The 15,044-nt window shown below is 28.1% G+C and overlaps 3 protein-coding genes across 4 annotated transcripts; 1 reads left to right on the plus strand and 2 right to left on the minus strand.

Moving 5' to 3' along the window:
* Positions 1 to 750: 750 nt before the first annotated feature.
* On the minus strand, positions 751 to 3,733 carry LOC122719501 (eukaryotic translation initiation factor 2D). Its single transcript, XM_043945384.1, has 8 exons — positions 3,479 to 3,733; positions 3,021 to 3,408; positions 2,298 to 2,936; positions 2,086 to 2,231; positions 1,835 to 1,915; positions 1,553 to 1,757; positions 1,297 to 1,465; positions 751 to 1,220 (listed from the first exon to the last, which is right to left on the minus strand). The coding sequence occupies exons 1-8, from the start codon at positions 3,532 to 3,534 to the stop codon at positions 1,144 to 1,146; spliced, it is 1,761 nt and encodes a 586-aa protein (XP_043801319.1). The 5' UTR covers positions 3,535 to 3,733; the 3' UTR covers positions 751 to 1,143.
* Positions 3,734 to 3,990: 257 nt separating this feature from the next.
* On the plus strand, positions 3,991 to 6,760 carry LOC122719504 (haloacid dehalogenase-like hydrolase domain-containing 5). The gene is made up of 3 exons (XM_043945390.1): positions 3,991 to 4,349; positions 5,095 to 5,909; positions 5,998 to 6,760. Exons 1-3 carry the CDS (start codon positions 4,293 to 4,295, stop codon positions 6,308 to 6,310), a joined length of 1,185 nt encoding a protein of 394 aa, XP_043801325.1. The 5' UTR covers positions 3,991 to 4,292; the 3' UTR covers positions 6,311 to 6,760.
* A 3,742-nt stretch (positions 6,761 to 10,502) lies between these two features.
* LOC122719503 lies at positions 10,503 to 14,985 on the minus strand. 2 transcript variants are annotated; one of them, XM_043945387.1, is made up of 4 exons: positions 14,939 to 14,985; positions 13,937 to 14,719; positions 11,469 to 12,316; positions 10,503 to 11,100 (listed from the first exon to the last, which is right to left on the minus strand). In XM_043945387.1, the coding sequence occupies exons 3-4, from the start codon at positions 12,310 to 12,312 to the stop codon at positions 10,553 to 10,555; spliced, it is 1,392 nt and encodes a 463-aa protein (XP_043801322.1). In that variant the 5' UTR covers positions 12,313 to 12,316; positions 13,937 to 14,719; positions 14,939 to 14,985; the 3' UTR covers positions 10,503 to 10,552. The 2 variants fall into 2 exon arrangements, with proteins under 2 accessions (XP_043801322.1, XP_043801324.1); XM_043945389.1 differs by lacking the exons at positions 13,937 to 14,719; positions 14,939 to 14,985 and having other exon boundaries at positions 11,469 to 12,640.
* Between the last annotated feature and the right edge of the window lie 59 nt (positions 14,986 to 15,044).

Consider the following 15,044-nt stretch of genomic DNA (forward strand, 5'->3'; position numbering starts at 1 on the left):
TTGAGAAATAAGTACTTTAAGATACTTTCTGAACTCATCGTTTCTTCGATCGATGAATCAAATGGATAAATAATCGATCAAATCGGGCGATCATGGTTGCCGGAGGCCGCCTGCTTAGTTAAGGAACAGAAAGTGAAGATGATAATGATAACGATGGTAATGATGATGATAAAAAAAAAAAAAAAAAAGAATAATAACTGTCACGACACGCACGTGCGCGTCGCGCGCCAAAATCGTGACGCGTCCGTGCGTACTGGTAGCAGAAAAAGAACAAAACGAGTATTAAATATATGCGGGGGCCGTGGAGAGGAGGGAACCTTCCTTTACTCAAAAGAAATTTCGGTGGATTACTCGTCAATCCACTGACTTTTCCCTGTTGCCAGGTAAGAGAAAAAAAACAGTGGAAATATATAAGATCTTCATATGTATACCTCATATCCTCGGTTTTGGTGCATAGCAAGCACATTTTCGTCAGAACAAATCAGAACAAAAAAAAGTTCTCAAGATATCTTAAACGTGCGTTGTCTCTCCTTCCTATGAATTGTACCCTCCTCCCTCCCTCCCTCCCACCCGAGGAGAGCTCGCGGGCCCTATATTGCAATATTTGTACTTTTCCATGTTGAAACCTCGATATACAATAAATTATATTAACAAACTTGGATTCTTGATTCTCTTTTGATTAATCATCTGTTTCTTTTCATCTTCTTTTTATTTTAATATTTATTTATTTATAAAAGGTTGAGGATACATAAATGATTACATAAAAATTTATCGAGAATGATTTATTTGTGAGTTGTAGTATTATCATAAATTGTTTTTGTATATTTAATATTTAATCATTAAATGAAAATTATTATTTTAAGAAAAAATATACAAAAATAATAGCATGCTTTTTATAATAATTATAATAGCGTCATATATAACGAGATTCTACATTAAGTAATTCTAATTCAATAAGGACATCGACTGATTCACGGATTTTACATTCTCGCTATATCATGAATGCTATATAATTTTTCAAACAATGAAAAAATTATGACAGAGAAATATTGGTATTTAAATAAATAAAAAAATAGATCACATATAACATAATTTTTCATATAACATGTCACATCTATAGCGTGATAACTATTCAAAGATATCTTATTTTTTATGAGAACCTTGTTTCTTTGGAGCGAATTCTAATCCTCTTATATAGTTTTTTTTAATTTGATATTTTTCTGAAAAATTAATATTTATTTCAAAAGATATACAAATATTTTTAATATCTTATAAAATATCGATTTTATTACTTGCCTGTAAGTAATTTGTAGACATATAAAATTTGATTTCCTTGAACTAGAACACTAGGAGTTTTTTTCCCCGGTTCATCCGTAATTGTTGCACTCGCTCCAATATTTTGGCATTCTTTGCTAAATTCTTTAGCATTTATACCAAATGTTTCCAAATTATTTACTAGCGTTACCTATAGATAACATTAAATAAATAAATAGTAACGTTTCACAATCTTATATGTTAATTTTATATATTAATTTTCAGAATCAATATATACCTTTTTACCACCGGATCGAACAGTGACTCTCATATCAATAGGTTCCAATTTACCCGTGTGTAACAATTTATTTCCTGCTAGAGTAACTTCATGCATATGCGTCATACGTCCAATAAACTTGTTTATTCCATCCTCCATCATTACAGTTTCCACATTCGCTTTAGTTTTCATAATACCTGCGAGTTGCGGGTTCAGTTTCAGTATCCTATAAACAAAATTATTTTATTAAACAAAATTATATTATATTATAATAAAACATATATTTCATCATTAATTCTTTACCTTCCATCTTGAAGATTCTCTGCTTTCACGTATTCAGTAAAACATTTTCTGATCTCAGCTCTTTTCATAATGTCTCCTTTTCTGCAATCATTGTATGGGAGTAAAATATACATAATTCGTATCATATAATACAGCATAATGGTATATGATGTAACAGTTGTCGACTTCTGCTCTGCACAGAAAATCAATCTTTTTGCATTTATTGTATCACGGCAACGTGACACATCCCGAGTGTAGCACTGTATACTCACTCATATCCAAATTTTGATAGTACTGGTAAAACATCGGCAGTCACTTTATAACATTCAGAGACGACTGCCGCATTGGAAACAATTGGCTCCTGGGTTGATGTAGGTTCCTCTATAATGACCAATTCTTTTAGAAGAGGATGATCAAACTATAAAAAAATATACAATTACTGAAAGCAACAATTATTTCTATAAAATTTTAATCAAAATCTTACCTTAATTGATAATATACTTTCAACACCTTTAACAACAGAGGTATTAATAACTCCCTTTGTTTTCATTTCTGCTAAAAACAAGGATAATTTTTTATACCGAGTTTTTTTTATATCTATATTTTTATTTGATGGACATGCAGCTATTAAATGATTTTTAAAGAAATTGGATGTTAATATTGGTAAGTCACTAGGCTTTATTGAAGTTTTGCAAGCTTTTAAGAAGCAATATTCAAGTAAATTGTCCATTTCTTTTATTGGATCCATAGTTATTTCTATTTCATCAGTAGCTATAGTTTTAATTTTAACAGATTCTTCCATTTTGTTTTCTTCCATTTTGTTTTCTTCTTCAAGAGTTTCAGTTTCTGATATTAAATCATTATTCACATCTAAATTATTCATTGTCTCAATAAGTGATTCTTCATTATTCTCATTTTTCTGATCAGTTATTTCATCTATAGTTTTTATCTTATCACTATCAATATCAATATTTGGTGGTCCTAAATTTGGCCTTAAAGGAGGTTTTCCAAGTTGACACAATGTATCACCTATTACATGTAGAATTTCTACACATTTTCCATGACCTCCAGACATATACATATCTTCACTGGAAAGTGCAGTAAAACCAACAGCAACTGGTGCCTATATAAAAAAAAAAGTAAAATTATATATTTTTTTATCAAACTATAATATGCTAAGGAAAAATAAATTTATATAATATTATACCTTATTATCTTCTGTATTTATTGAAACAGGTGTACCCTTTTGTAATTTGCCAAAAGAATATAATGTCACAGGTTCTTTCAAATAGACACCAGGCAACATTAAATCTGCACCACCTATTAATTTTGATATAACTGGGGGATATGTTGTAAAAGTCTTTAATAAATTTGGATGATGCCATAAAGTATATATGGTAGGTAATAATGCTTGATGTAAAGATTCAAGTTCAAAAAACATAGGTATTTTAGCTACACAATAAATTTTTCCTAAGTGACCATTGTGAGTTGCAATTTTCATAACACTTATTGCCTCTTTTTTAGGAATTAACGTTTGTGTCTCTTCATCTGTCAACGTGGGATATACTGCTGAAATTTCTTCACATAATTTTTTCCTAATTAAAGACAATAATAAATATATCTATTAATATAAATTATTGAAAATATAAATTAAATTATACTAACCTTTCTGTTCCTTTCAATTGATTGTTAGATTTTACTTTAAACGATTTTATAAACATTTTGATTTAACACAAAATATAAAAACAAAGTTTATTCAATAAAATTCTTAACAAAACTGTTCGGATAAAAATTTGACTATACTCAAGATTACACAGGTTATCCAACCCTTCATCTCATTATTTAATCGTTGCAAATTTAATCAAAGTAAGTAACTAAAATTTATTGCGATGGAAATAATTCTAATGAAATATGCATACAATAATTGAAAAATAAACATAAATGTACAAAATGTATTAATTAACAAAAGAATGCAATAGTAATAAATTTAGAATTAATAAAAGGGTTAACAATTTTTCCAATATATTTATTAAAGAACTTCTTTTGTTGTACATTCATGTTATCACGATTCAACCAAAAGCGATGTTACCAAATGCAATACTTCAGTCTAAAGTATTACTAGTGTATAAAGTATCATTCATATTTGTAGATTAAACATTTTAGATAAATATTTATCTAGAAAAAATGTTAAATCAATTAATTCAAAAAAGAATAAATGAATTTATTCAAAGAAAATTTATGTTAATAAAACATAAAATATATACGATGTACAATAATGATAGTTGTATTGTAAAGTATATCCTGTGTCCTCTTACGGCACATAGGAAAAACACGATAAAATCCACTGTGTGATCTATAGGTCACTATAACCTCAAAAAATTGCATTATGCATAATCTATCAGTGAGAAGTAACCTTTGAACATAATATAAGTTTAAAGTATTATCATCATATCCTTATTTATTTATTGCCACTATTAGAATGGCAATTATGAAAATATTATTACGACCAGACATCGTAAGATTCACGGGGGTCAGAGTGAGTTACATTTCATACGCCATTGTTATATTTGATTCTAGTTACTGTACATCAAAGTAGTTTCGTTATTCATTTTTTTTTTGTTTATGACACAGATTAAATTAAATTCACTATAAATTGAAAATATAATAATAATTCATTTATTCGCAATTAATTGGTGTTGTGACAAAATTTTTATTTATCGTTAGTTTCATTTTTCTCGAAATATTCGAATACTATTCGAATACTATTTAAAAAATATTTAAAATTAATTTTTTTTGATTAAAATTTGAATTTTTAAATAAACTACTTGTTCGTAAACACAAATTATCAAATTTAATGCAAATTTCTATTATTTTAATTAAAAGATTTTGAAATTGTATTTTTTATATTCATTTTTCAATATTATGCAAAAATTTATAATTTATAAATTATAAATATAAAGTTGATAAAAACAAAAAGTTGATGCAAAATTTGTCAAACATTGCATTGTGCATTAGTATAAAAATATACTATATAACATTCATAACATAACAGTATATTTTTATATCTTGTTTCAAGGTCTATATAGCTGTATCAATATCTTGTTCCAAAAATATGAAGTAACTTTATAACTCTTTATGAAACATGTAAACAATAGTAATTTATATAATTATAAAATATAAATATATATATATTTAATTATTTTAAACACATAATAACAATAAACATTATAAAGTTTTTTTATTTTATGATTATTTTATATAAGAATTATGTTTCTTTTCAGCATTTAAGTATTAAACCAAAATTTGGTTTACTTTTTGACATTGATGGTGTATTAGTACGTGGCAAGAAAGTATTATCACCTGTATCAGAAGCTTTTAAACAACTGCAAGGAAAAGATGGCAAATTCCGTGTACCAACTGTATTTGTTACTAATAGTGGAAATGCATTACGTAGTCAAAAGGCAGCAGATTTATCTAAATGGATAGGATTTGAAGTAAAAGAATCACAAGTTATTATGGCTCATTCACCATTAAAATTATTTAATCAGTTCCATAATAAACAAGTACTAATATCTGGTCAAGGACCAATTAAAGAAATAGCTAAGGAATTAGGTTTTCAAAAAACAGTAACTATTCAAGAATTAGTGAAAAATTTTCCTTGTTTAGATTATGTAAATATGGAAAAGAGAAATCCAATATGTGGTCCTGTGGATCCCACATTTCCTAAAATAGAAGCCATTGTATTATTTAGTGAACCCATTTCTTGGGAAACCCCATTACAACTCATAATAGATCTTTTAATGACTAATGGCATGCCTACTGGTTTGCTTGATGATATTCCATATCCACACATTCCAATCTTGGCATGTAATATGGATTTATTATGGGTATCAGAAGCGCCGATTCCTAGATATGGTCATGGTACTTTTTTACTTTGTCTAGAATCACTATATAAAAAGATTACAGGAAAAGATATGATATATTCTGCTCTAATCGGAAAACCTAGTGAAATAACATATTATCATGCAAATTATATGCTTCATGAACATGCTAAAAGTATTGGTATAGATAATGTTAACACCATATATGCTATTGGGTAATTAATCCATTGAAGATATTAAAAAACTAACAAAATTTTAAGAATTAAAATGAACATATAATTAAATTTAATTTGTATTTTATAGAGATAACATCAACACTGATATTTTTGGTGCAAATTTGTACGATAAATATTTATCTTATTGTGCAAAAGAGGAAGCATTAAAATCTGATAAATTGAAGAAATTACTTGACAAGGATATCAAACCACCCAATGCAAAAGCTTGTATTAGTATTTTAGTTGAAACTGGTGTTCATCAACGAGATTCTGATTTTATATCAGAGCACAGTCCTAGAGACTTCTTACCAGTCGAAGATGGTCTTGGCAAGCCTGCATTCGTAGTAAAACACGTTGGCGAAGCTATTAACGTCGCGTTTAAGGAAGAAAAATTTGACTGAATTAATATAATGCTATAGAACATCTTTTTAGACTTGGAATGTTTATCCTAATATTGATTAAGATAAAAAGAAGAGATGCAAGAAATTATATATATCATTGCTAAATATCACGTAAGTATCATGTTAATTTCGGTAGCTTTTTTCGAAGGCAAGAACGTTAAAAGATAGGATTACTGTAATTAATTGTTTAATACTTTATTTGGCACTTTTTTTTTTAATCATTTTCAATATTTTTATTTTATTAAAGAAGAAAAAGAAAATATTATATTTACATCTACAGTAATCTTTACTAATCAATTAAAAAATTATCATTGCAAGTCAATGATATTAGCAAACAGTACAACAATTTACATTAGAAATACTGAATATATTAAAAATAGTCTTTCAATCTATATAGATTTTTATGTATATTTGAAGTTTTTATTATTTATGTTATACAAGTGTAATATTTAGAAAATTTTTTGAAGATAACACATGTACATATATTCATTTATATATAGAATAGATATATACATTCGTATAATTTTAAATTCAACATTTATTATAATGATATTATACAATGTAATAATTAAATTTTATCATGTCTCGTTTAATTTTATCATATTGTGACGGTAGATCATACAAATTAAAAATTTAGTTTCAATTTGAAAAAAAAAATTAAAAAATGAAAAAGAAAAAACAATATAAACTATATGTAATTGTTTCAATTAAAAAAAATTGTAATCTAACAATAGATGTACTACAAATGCATTATTTTTAGCGTTTATTGGCGAATATCGCTTTATACATAGAATTTCGTCTAGTCGCAGTTTCATTATGTAGCAATGTTATTATATATAGCAATTCATAATTTTTATCAATGCAAAAAGTATGCAATTGTTAAATTTTAGATAATTTTACTTTGTCAATCTTTATTTTTATACATGTAATCATTGAAAGAATAAGAAAGAATATAACATTGAATATGTATCAAACAAATTATAAAAAATAATATAAACCGACATTACACAAGAATATTTGGCATAGCTGATAGTAAAAGAAGGCAAAAGTCAGCTGAGATGAAGACTGACCATCTATGTAGAATCAAATCAATAATAAATATTTGCTGAAATCAATATTATAATTTGCGTTAATATTAATAAATTAAAGGAAGAAAATAAGAAAATAATCATTGTTCTTGTTTCTTTTTCGAAACAATAAAATATTATTTAAATTGTATGAAAGAATAAGGTTTTGTGATACCCGTATAGATAATGGAGAACAATTATATATATAATATGTGTACTGTTGCAAAATTGAAAGCAATACAAAAGTTACATTGATTTTTTTTTTTTTTTAATTATAATTTTACAAATGCCTGATACATATTATCTACAAAAAATTTATGTGACTTTCATAAAATTAATTAGAATTTATTATTAACATATTTTTCTAAATTCGCTTATTTGTATTGTCTTTCATTCTTTTATTTATGAACTCTATGGAAGCTACAAAGTGTGCCAAAAAAATATTTTTTTTAATTTTCTTTTTCTGAAAGAAAGTTAAAGAAAAGTAATATTGGAAAATTTGATTTCTTTTCAAATATAATTTTCGAAAATCACATGTGGACATATCAAGAGATATAAAACGTGCATAAAATGCATAAAAATCTTGATTATTTAATTTTATTTTAAGTCTAATTAAGTCTAATCTAGTTAAACGAATAATTTTTTTTTCCTTTACACGCGAATTGTGAAATATATATTTTCTTTCAATTTTCAAATCATGAATAAAAAAAATAATTGCTAATATTTTATTAAAGTAAGCAAAAGAGAAAACAATAAAGACGCATTTGATTTATTTTTGTTATAAGCAACTTTAACTATGTTCAAACGACTAATGGAACATTCATTTTGATTGTAATATATTTTTGTAACAAGAGCGATTTGTATAATTTATCAGGCTGCTGAAACTTTGAATTTCAATTATACTATTAAGAAAAAGATATTTATGTTAATTAAATCCCTACCATAACAAATTTTAATTGTAGAAACTAGATACAACAAAATATATTTTTTGTTAACAAATTATCTTTTAAATCTTGTAATTAACAATATAATTTTGTCGGATGAAAATGTATTTTCCTCTCATGTTACTGTTCATCATATACTTTCTCTGCTATTTTGTCAAGAGGATTGGTAAGTAATAAAAGAATGCATTACATAAATGTTATTATTGCAAATTGAATAATGCTTTTTTTTGTTAATGATGTGCAGAAAATTGAGATGAAATTAATAATTGCTTTTGATTATGATGGAACGTGCAGAACGTCTGGATCTCATGACCTGTGAATTAAACCGTCAATCGTTTGATGAAATAATTCAATTATATATCGGTTAAGATCTTCACCAAGAATAAATTTAGTTTTTAGGTTGAGGATTCATTGAATATTGATCGATATTTATTTGAATGCATATAATTATACATTCGACGATTATGATTAAAAAAAATATATATATAAATATATATGTATATATATCTATTGTCAATATATAAACGAAACGAAAAAGTTTTGAAGAAAAGAAATAATATTTTATATTAAATCGTCAACATTAAATAATGAAAAAATATTAATATCGGTGAAGAAATAATCACAAATAGATTTTTTATCATTTGGAGTGCAAGTTCGAAAACCGGTTTTGAATAAGTATGCCTGGTACTTCAATGTCATCCAAAGATTCGATGGATGTCTCACCTTTTTTAAAAGTCTAAAAATATATCCTAGCAGCCATGTTAGTAAAATTCAACAAGTTAAGTGGAACGGTTCTATGTACATTCAGACATTTCCGGCAAGAGAAGAAATCGACCGAGATTTCTTTGGGATGAAGTTTGCATAAGCTTTTTCTCGGATACCAAACGAGCCGCTTCATTCCATATGATCTTAATTTACGAGTTCATTAATGGTCGAGTTATCGTAATTGACCTTATCGTCACATTACTAATCAACATCGTGTATTCAAGTTATGTCATCGCATGAACAGAAAAAAAAAACATAGTGAATATATTTTCCAAATAATCATAACTCAAGAAATCGTTTTGTAGTAAAAAAATATAATAAGGAAAAATGATTTCATTATCATATTTAATATTGATCAAGAAAAAGATTAAAAATTGACCTTAATATTTTGAGATCTCAAATATTAAATGAAATCTCAAAAAGAAAAAAAAGATTTAATTGGTTGTACAACATAAATAACATTCAAAATAAGATCGATACATTTATTGGTCGATCGTTTATGAATATTATTTTTATATTAATAAGAATTAATCGGAGAAAATTAAAATTTAATAATTTAGAAGGTATAAGAGAAATATTGAAAATGAAAAGAAATCTTGAATGAATTTAAAACTAAAGAAGCAAATGAAAGATGCGATATTAAGTAACTTACAATTTTTAGAATTTCGTTTAAAATTTCATCGAAATCAATGCGTAACACTTTGTACGATCCACCCATAAATAATCAAACCGGTTATCCATTTCTGTGCCATGATGCACGATTTGCGGTGCAACAAATCGTGGATGTCATTTCTAATTTAAAATTCAGCACTCGTCAGAGTACACATAATACTAAAATATAGGTCGAAGATCACTGCCCGTTTGAACGTCTTTTCCTACTTAAAAGAGAAGAGAAGAAAAAAATAAGAAAAGAAAGGAAAGAAAAACATTTCAAGTACGATATATCGAAGGAATTAAAAAAATAGACAATAATACAATATAATTTTAATACTTTTATATTTGCCAATCTCGTTCTCTATTTATACATATATTTATAATCGTTACTAGAAAATTTACTTGATCGAACAATTTATTATGGAAAAGTAAAAGTAATTCGCTATCTCGATATACAAGTTACACACCCACAAGCAATGCGAACAGGGTCACAGATATAATTGACCCGCGAAAGTTGGTTTCTCGCATCGTCCACTCTCATCACGGAAAACGTTTCACTGTCACCTTCTCCCATTTGATATCTCGTAGTAACTTACCGCGATTTAACGCAATTAATCACACGATATAAATTCATTGATTGCAACACAAAGAATTATTTCAAAGAGAAAACAATCTCTATTCTTGTTAATCGTGTGAATGTTTCCCTCATTATTATTTTTATATTACATAATATATATACAAGACGTCCTCTCCATTTCTTTGATCATCCATCCATGTTTAATAAATTAACGGAATTAAAGGTAATTATAACTCTAACACTCATCTACATTCGTGTCCCTCTTCCTTCTCTTTTTTTCATAACATTCTACAGCTCTTTGAACTTGTTCCAGATAATCCTGGATCGTGTCCTCTCGTGTCGAGAATTTGCTCGAATCCGACCTAGCGAAAGACCTCTTCTGCACGAGCGCAGTGAGCATTAGAGTGACCACGGGAAGAGTCATTCCCAAGAGGAACGTTGGTGTCATAATGTTTTTTAAACCGTGTTTCTTGAATCCTTGGTACAATTCGGACCAAATACCATCGTCTTCCTCTTCGTGATACTTACCCAATTTTCCATACAAATGAGGTTTTATCTTTCCCGTTTTAGCGATGTAATTGTAATAATAAGGGTCGTACGATTGGGCGTATAGTTGAGAATAATATATATCTTTATTTGACGGTGGATGACCAACTTCGGGGAACCAAGCGCTAGCGTCTTCATATGGGATAGAAGGGTTGCCGATAATTGGTGGACCACGATGAAATCCTGGTGGCTTCGTGTAAATCACTTCAACAGGTGAGCCTTTCTGCTTGAACGGTACTGCTTAGGAAATTCGATTGCAAAATTAATTAGATTACCTACTGATTAGAGTGAATTTTTATTTAATCTCAAGTGAAAATAATCAATTATTGCATTGAATAAGAAAATTCTCACAAATCCTCTAATTAAAAAGTTGTTACAATGCGAATTGCATTAAGACGAGTTTCCTGAACGATGTAACTCTCGATTGCTAAATTTGTTTTCCTACTATAATTAACACGTTTCGAGATAGTTGAAAGTTTTGAGATAGAAATATGAGACGCTTAATCAGAATATTGCAATGAAATATTAAATTATATATATTTTGATTTCTTTTCATATGTGACTTGAGATTCAAGGATTAGAAAAACACGGTCGAAGTATCTCACCTGGAGGAACAGGACCGACATATATCCCAGATCCAATTCTAGATTGTGCGTAAGGAAACGGTTTTCCATGCACTCTTCTCACACGTTGATACCATCCAGGATAAAAGACATCGTTCCTCGCTTGAATTCCAGGCGCGTGCGATTGCTGTTGTTGCATTAAAGGTATAGATACTGGATTTGATATAGTCGAATGAATATCTATCGGGTTCACAGGCGAATTGTAGGTTGGCTGATTAACTGGAAAAGCTTGCAACGTCTGTCTTTGTTGCATAAGTTGTGCAGTCAAATGTTGATTCACCGAGGAGGATATGGGTTGTTGATTAACCTGCATTACTGATTGTTGCGCTAATTGTTGTACATTCATTGGTTCGACGTTCTTGAGATTTTCTTTGCTTTGTAAATAATGATCTAAAGACAGCCGTGATTCTTCTGGCGTCTTGGAGTTTAGAAAAGTGTTCAACGCTACTTGAGCCTTGGAGGTGATTCCTTGATTGTAGGTATTTGTAGACAAATGTCGACCTGTTTGAACGATCTTCTCTTGTTTCGATGGATACGACGAATTATATAAATCTCTTTGAATGATTGCATGATCATCGATTTTTATCGGATTTGCGGATTGGCTCGAATTACTAACATTTGGGATCAATGACGAAAGATGAAAGTTTTGAGAAGATTCTGTCAAAATATCCGTCATGTTCTCTGCCATTTTTTGCCTTGCAGTTTTTTCGAAGAGTCGTGATTCCACGGCCGTGTACTCGGTGTTTTCCGTCAATGGATTACCCTCGAAGTTTAATTGACCATTGACTAATCCTAAGAGGGCCAACAAGATCGTTGCCAGATTCATGATTCTGGAATTAATGGTAAATCTACTAATTTTTGAACATTTCTCAAATTTTTAAAATAAAAATAGAATAACATATATATTTAATATTTCTAGCAAAATACTTATAAATAATAGAAGCTTTTAGAAGAAGTTCATTGATTAATAATTTCAATTAATTGTAATTAACAAACAAAAAAGATAAATATTTTGAAGCGTTTTGTGTATCATTCTATCGTTGGCCAACGAAAAGAAAGAAACGAATTATACAAATATTTTATTATTTATATTCCATATAGATATATACTTTACGGTACACGTCACGGTAATTAATCATTGATCTAATTTTAGAATTAATATTATATATTTATATATTATTTCATTTGCAGTTTATAGAAATATATCGAAAAGTAGATCGATTGTATATTCATGAATCGATTGACGTGGGTTAAAGACCAGCGTAACACTTTCTTCGGTCAAGGTGAACATAATCACGCTAACATGAAACACGTTTTCATTAATCGCTTTCCGATGAAGATATTTCTTTTATCACACCATTAAAGTTACATATTACCATTCTTTTTATTTATTATTAAAGTCTTAAGATATATTGCTTCAAAATCATAAATCTTTCATACATGAAAGAGAATCGTAAATAAATCTATAAAACATTTCTATTTGAATTTCATGAAATAAACCGGTGAATTATGAATCGAGACATTACCAGACATACGACATAGATCAGATTGTAATATCTATTATATATAAACTACGATTTTTAAAATAATATTTTTGACTAAAATAGTGGAAAAAAAAATCATTGAGAGAAAATGGCTACACTTGCATATTATTCTTTGTTTAAGATCAATTTTTGTCAAAGAAATTTTCATGTAAGAAACTAGATAAATAGTATGACTATCCATTTCGTTTTCGATTGATTCTGGAATTATTTTATATGAATTTAAATGCATAAAAGCAATAATGCATAAATGCATAAAAGCTGTTGATATTCATTTTTATTGTTGTTTAAAATGATTAATGGTAATTTCATTTTAGTAGAATTTTAAAATTTTAAAATTTGAATTCTATCCCGTGGAACTTTCTAAAAACCGTTAATTCATTACAAATTCAGCGATTGGCCGAAATTCAAAAAACGCCTTGATTTCTTTACTGGTTGACAAGGACTATTGACACCATTCATGGAACGTGTCTTATGTCGGCAATGAAAAGCGAACTAACATTACAATACATTACAAATAACATTAGAATAGATTTTAAGTGCATAATTTTTTTTAAAATTCATAGGAACATAAGAACAAAAGAAATAGAAATGCCAAGTACCATAAAAATAATTTAATGAAGTTTTAAATAAAAAAAAAAATATAGCCATATTTTTAATTGTTCATTTTAACGATCTTTCATATATGTATATTCTTTAAAAAAAATACTACATTAATTTTGAACAAAATATAAATTTTATATAAATTTTATTAGAAATTTTATTTATAGCTTTATCCATAAGTTTAGAATAATAATTTTCATTTATTATTAATTGAAAAAAAATTATTTTGAAAAATATATCATTATTTTAAATATCTCTAATCGAGTTAATTAGAAACAAAAGAAAAATTCTTTGAATTTTACTTACAATTGTACAATGTAACAATATTTCAATAATTCAAGCACTAAATTTTTCGTCTCTCGTCACAAGTTTCTTAATTACATTGAACACCAACTTGACAAATTCAGCTGTTATAACAAATAGCGTACAAGAAGAGACCATCCATCGGTCCGACTGGAACCAGGAATACTGAAGATCCACGATGAGAAAGCCATTCACTTCGACTCTCCCTACCTTCTCTGCAAGCTTATAAACCCGTCCCCTTGTCGTTTATTACCTGGACGAAATTGCTGTTAACCAACGTGTGTATTCCTTTCATTTTGTTCAGTGATCTCGCGAACTATTTCGTTCCTTTTCCTTGACAATGGTCTCTGCTCTTTTGTCACAAATGTTCCAGGAGAAAGTGAACCGTGAGTGAAAATCGAGCAAAGAATGCAAACTGTTTTTGAATAAGTGGGGTTCAATCGATTATGGTTTCTCTATCGTTTGATGACAGGAGTGACCTAAATTGAATGAATGAAAATAGTTTATTCTTATTTACTATTGTGATAAAGTATTAAAATATAGATAGAAAAATTTAAGAAAGATATTATAAGATCACATATTATTTAATTTTATTATTATGATCATATATTGTCTCTCTCTGAGCAAAAAGCATTAATGAAATTGCGTAATTTTCAAGGAATTCAAAACATCCTTGGGAAACATCGATTCTTCCACAATTATGTTTGGTCAATAACTTTTTCTGCAATCGTTCGACCGCGAACGTAGATCAAGAATCGTATAGTTGTGCACCATGGGAATAACGGTCTGAAAGAAGAGATTTAATGCTCGTTTGTTGTGAGAAAATTAATAAGTCGGATCCGTTGCACTATTTTCGTCAATCGTATTTCCTCGACGTGCCCATAGACCGTGAAGAATATGAACGTATTATCAATCATGGAAAATCGATTGTCATCATCGTATAGCTATCAATGTTGCTTGTAAGACAATTTTGTATCTTTAGTATTATGTTACAAGTTTACTTACTTTTTTTTTCCTTTTCTTTTAATTTGCAGTATAGTGAAGACTTTTACATCATGTAGCTATAAACTTTCAAAGAAAAGCGTTAATTAATGGAATAAGTAGGTCGACC

This window comes from Apis laboriosa, unplaced genomic scaffold, assembly GCF_014066325.1.
Source record: "Apis laboriosa isolate Shangri-la unplaced genomic scaffold, ASM1406632v1 scaffold79_cov154, whole genome shotgun sequence".
Taxonomy (NCBI): Eukaryota; Metazoa; Arthropoda; class Insecta; order Hymenoptera; family Apidae; genus Apis; species Apis laboriosa.

Excerpts from the sequence above, each read along its gene's own strand:
- LOC122719504 (XM_043945390.1), top strand. The coding sequence starts at position 4,293 with ATGGCAATTATGAAAATATTATTACGACCAGACATCGTAAGATTCACG. Across the intron at positions 4,350-5,094 it reads TAAGATTCACGGGGGTCAGA|CATTTAAGTATTAAACCAAA; the intron begins GTGAGTTACATT and ends GTTTCTTTTCAG. Across the intron at positions 5,910-5,997 it reads AACACCATATATGCTATTGG|AGATAACATCAACACTGATA; the intron begins GTAATTAATCCA and ends TGTATTTTATAG.
- LOC122719501 (XM_043945384.1), bottom strand. The coding sequence starts at position 3,534 with ATGTTTATAAAATCGTTTAAAGTAAAATCTAACAATCAATTGAAAGGA. Across the intron at positions 1,916-2,085 it reads CTATCAAAATTTGGATATGA|AAAAGGAGACATTATGAAAA; the intron begins GTGAGTATACAG and ends CAATGATTGCAG. Across the intron at positions 1,221-1,296 it reads TGTCTACAAATTACTTACAG|AAAAATATCAAATTAAAAAA; the intron begins GCAAGTAATAAA and ends TTAATTTTTCAG.
- LOC122719503 (XM_043945387.1), bottom strand. The coding sequence starts at position 12,312 with ATGAATCTGGCAACGATCTTGTTGGCCCTCTTAGGATTAGTCAATGGT. Across the intron at positions 11,101-11,468 it reads TGTCGGTCCTGTTCCTCCAG|TACCGTTCAAGCAGAAAGGC; the intron begins GTGAGATACTTC and ends TTTCCTAAGCAG.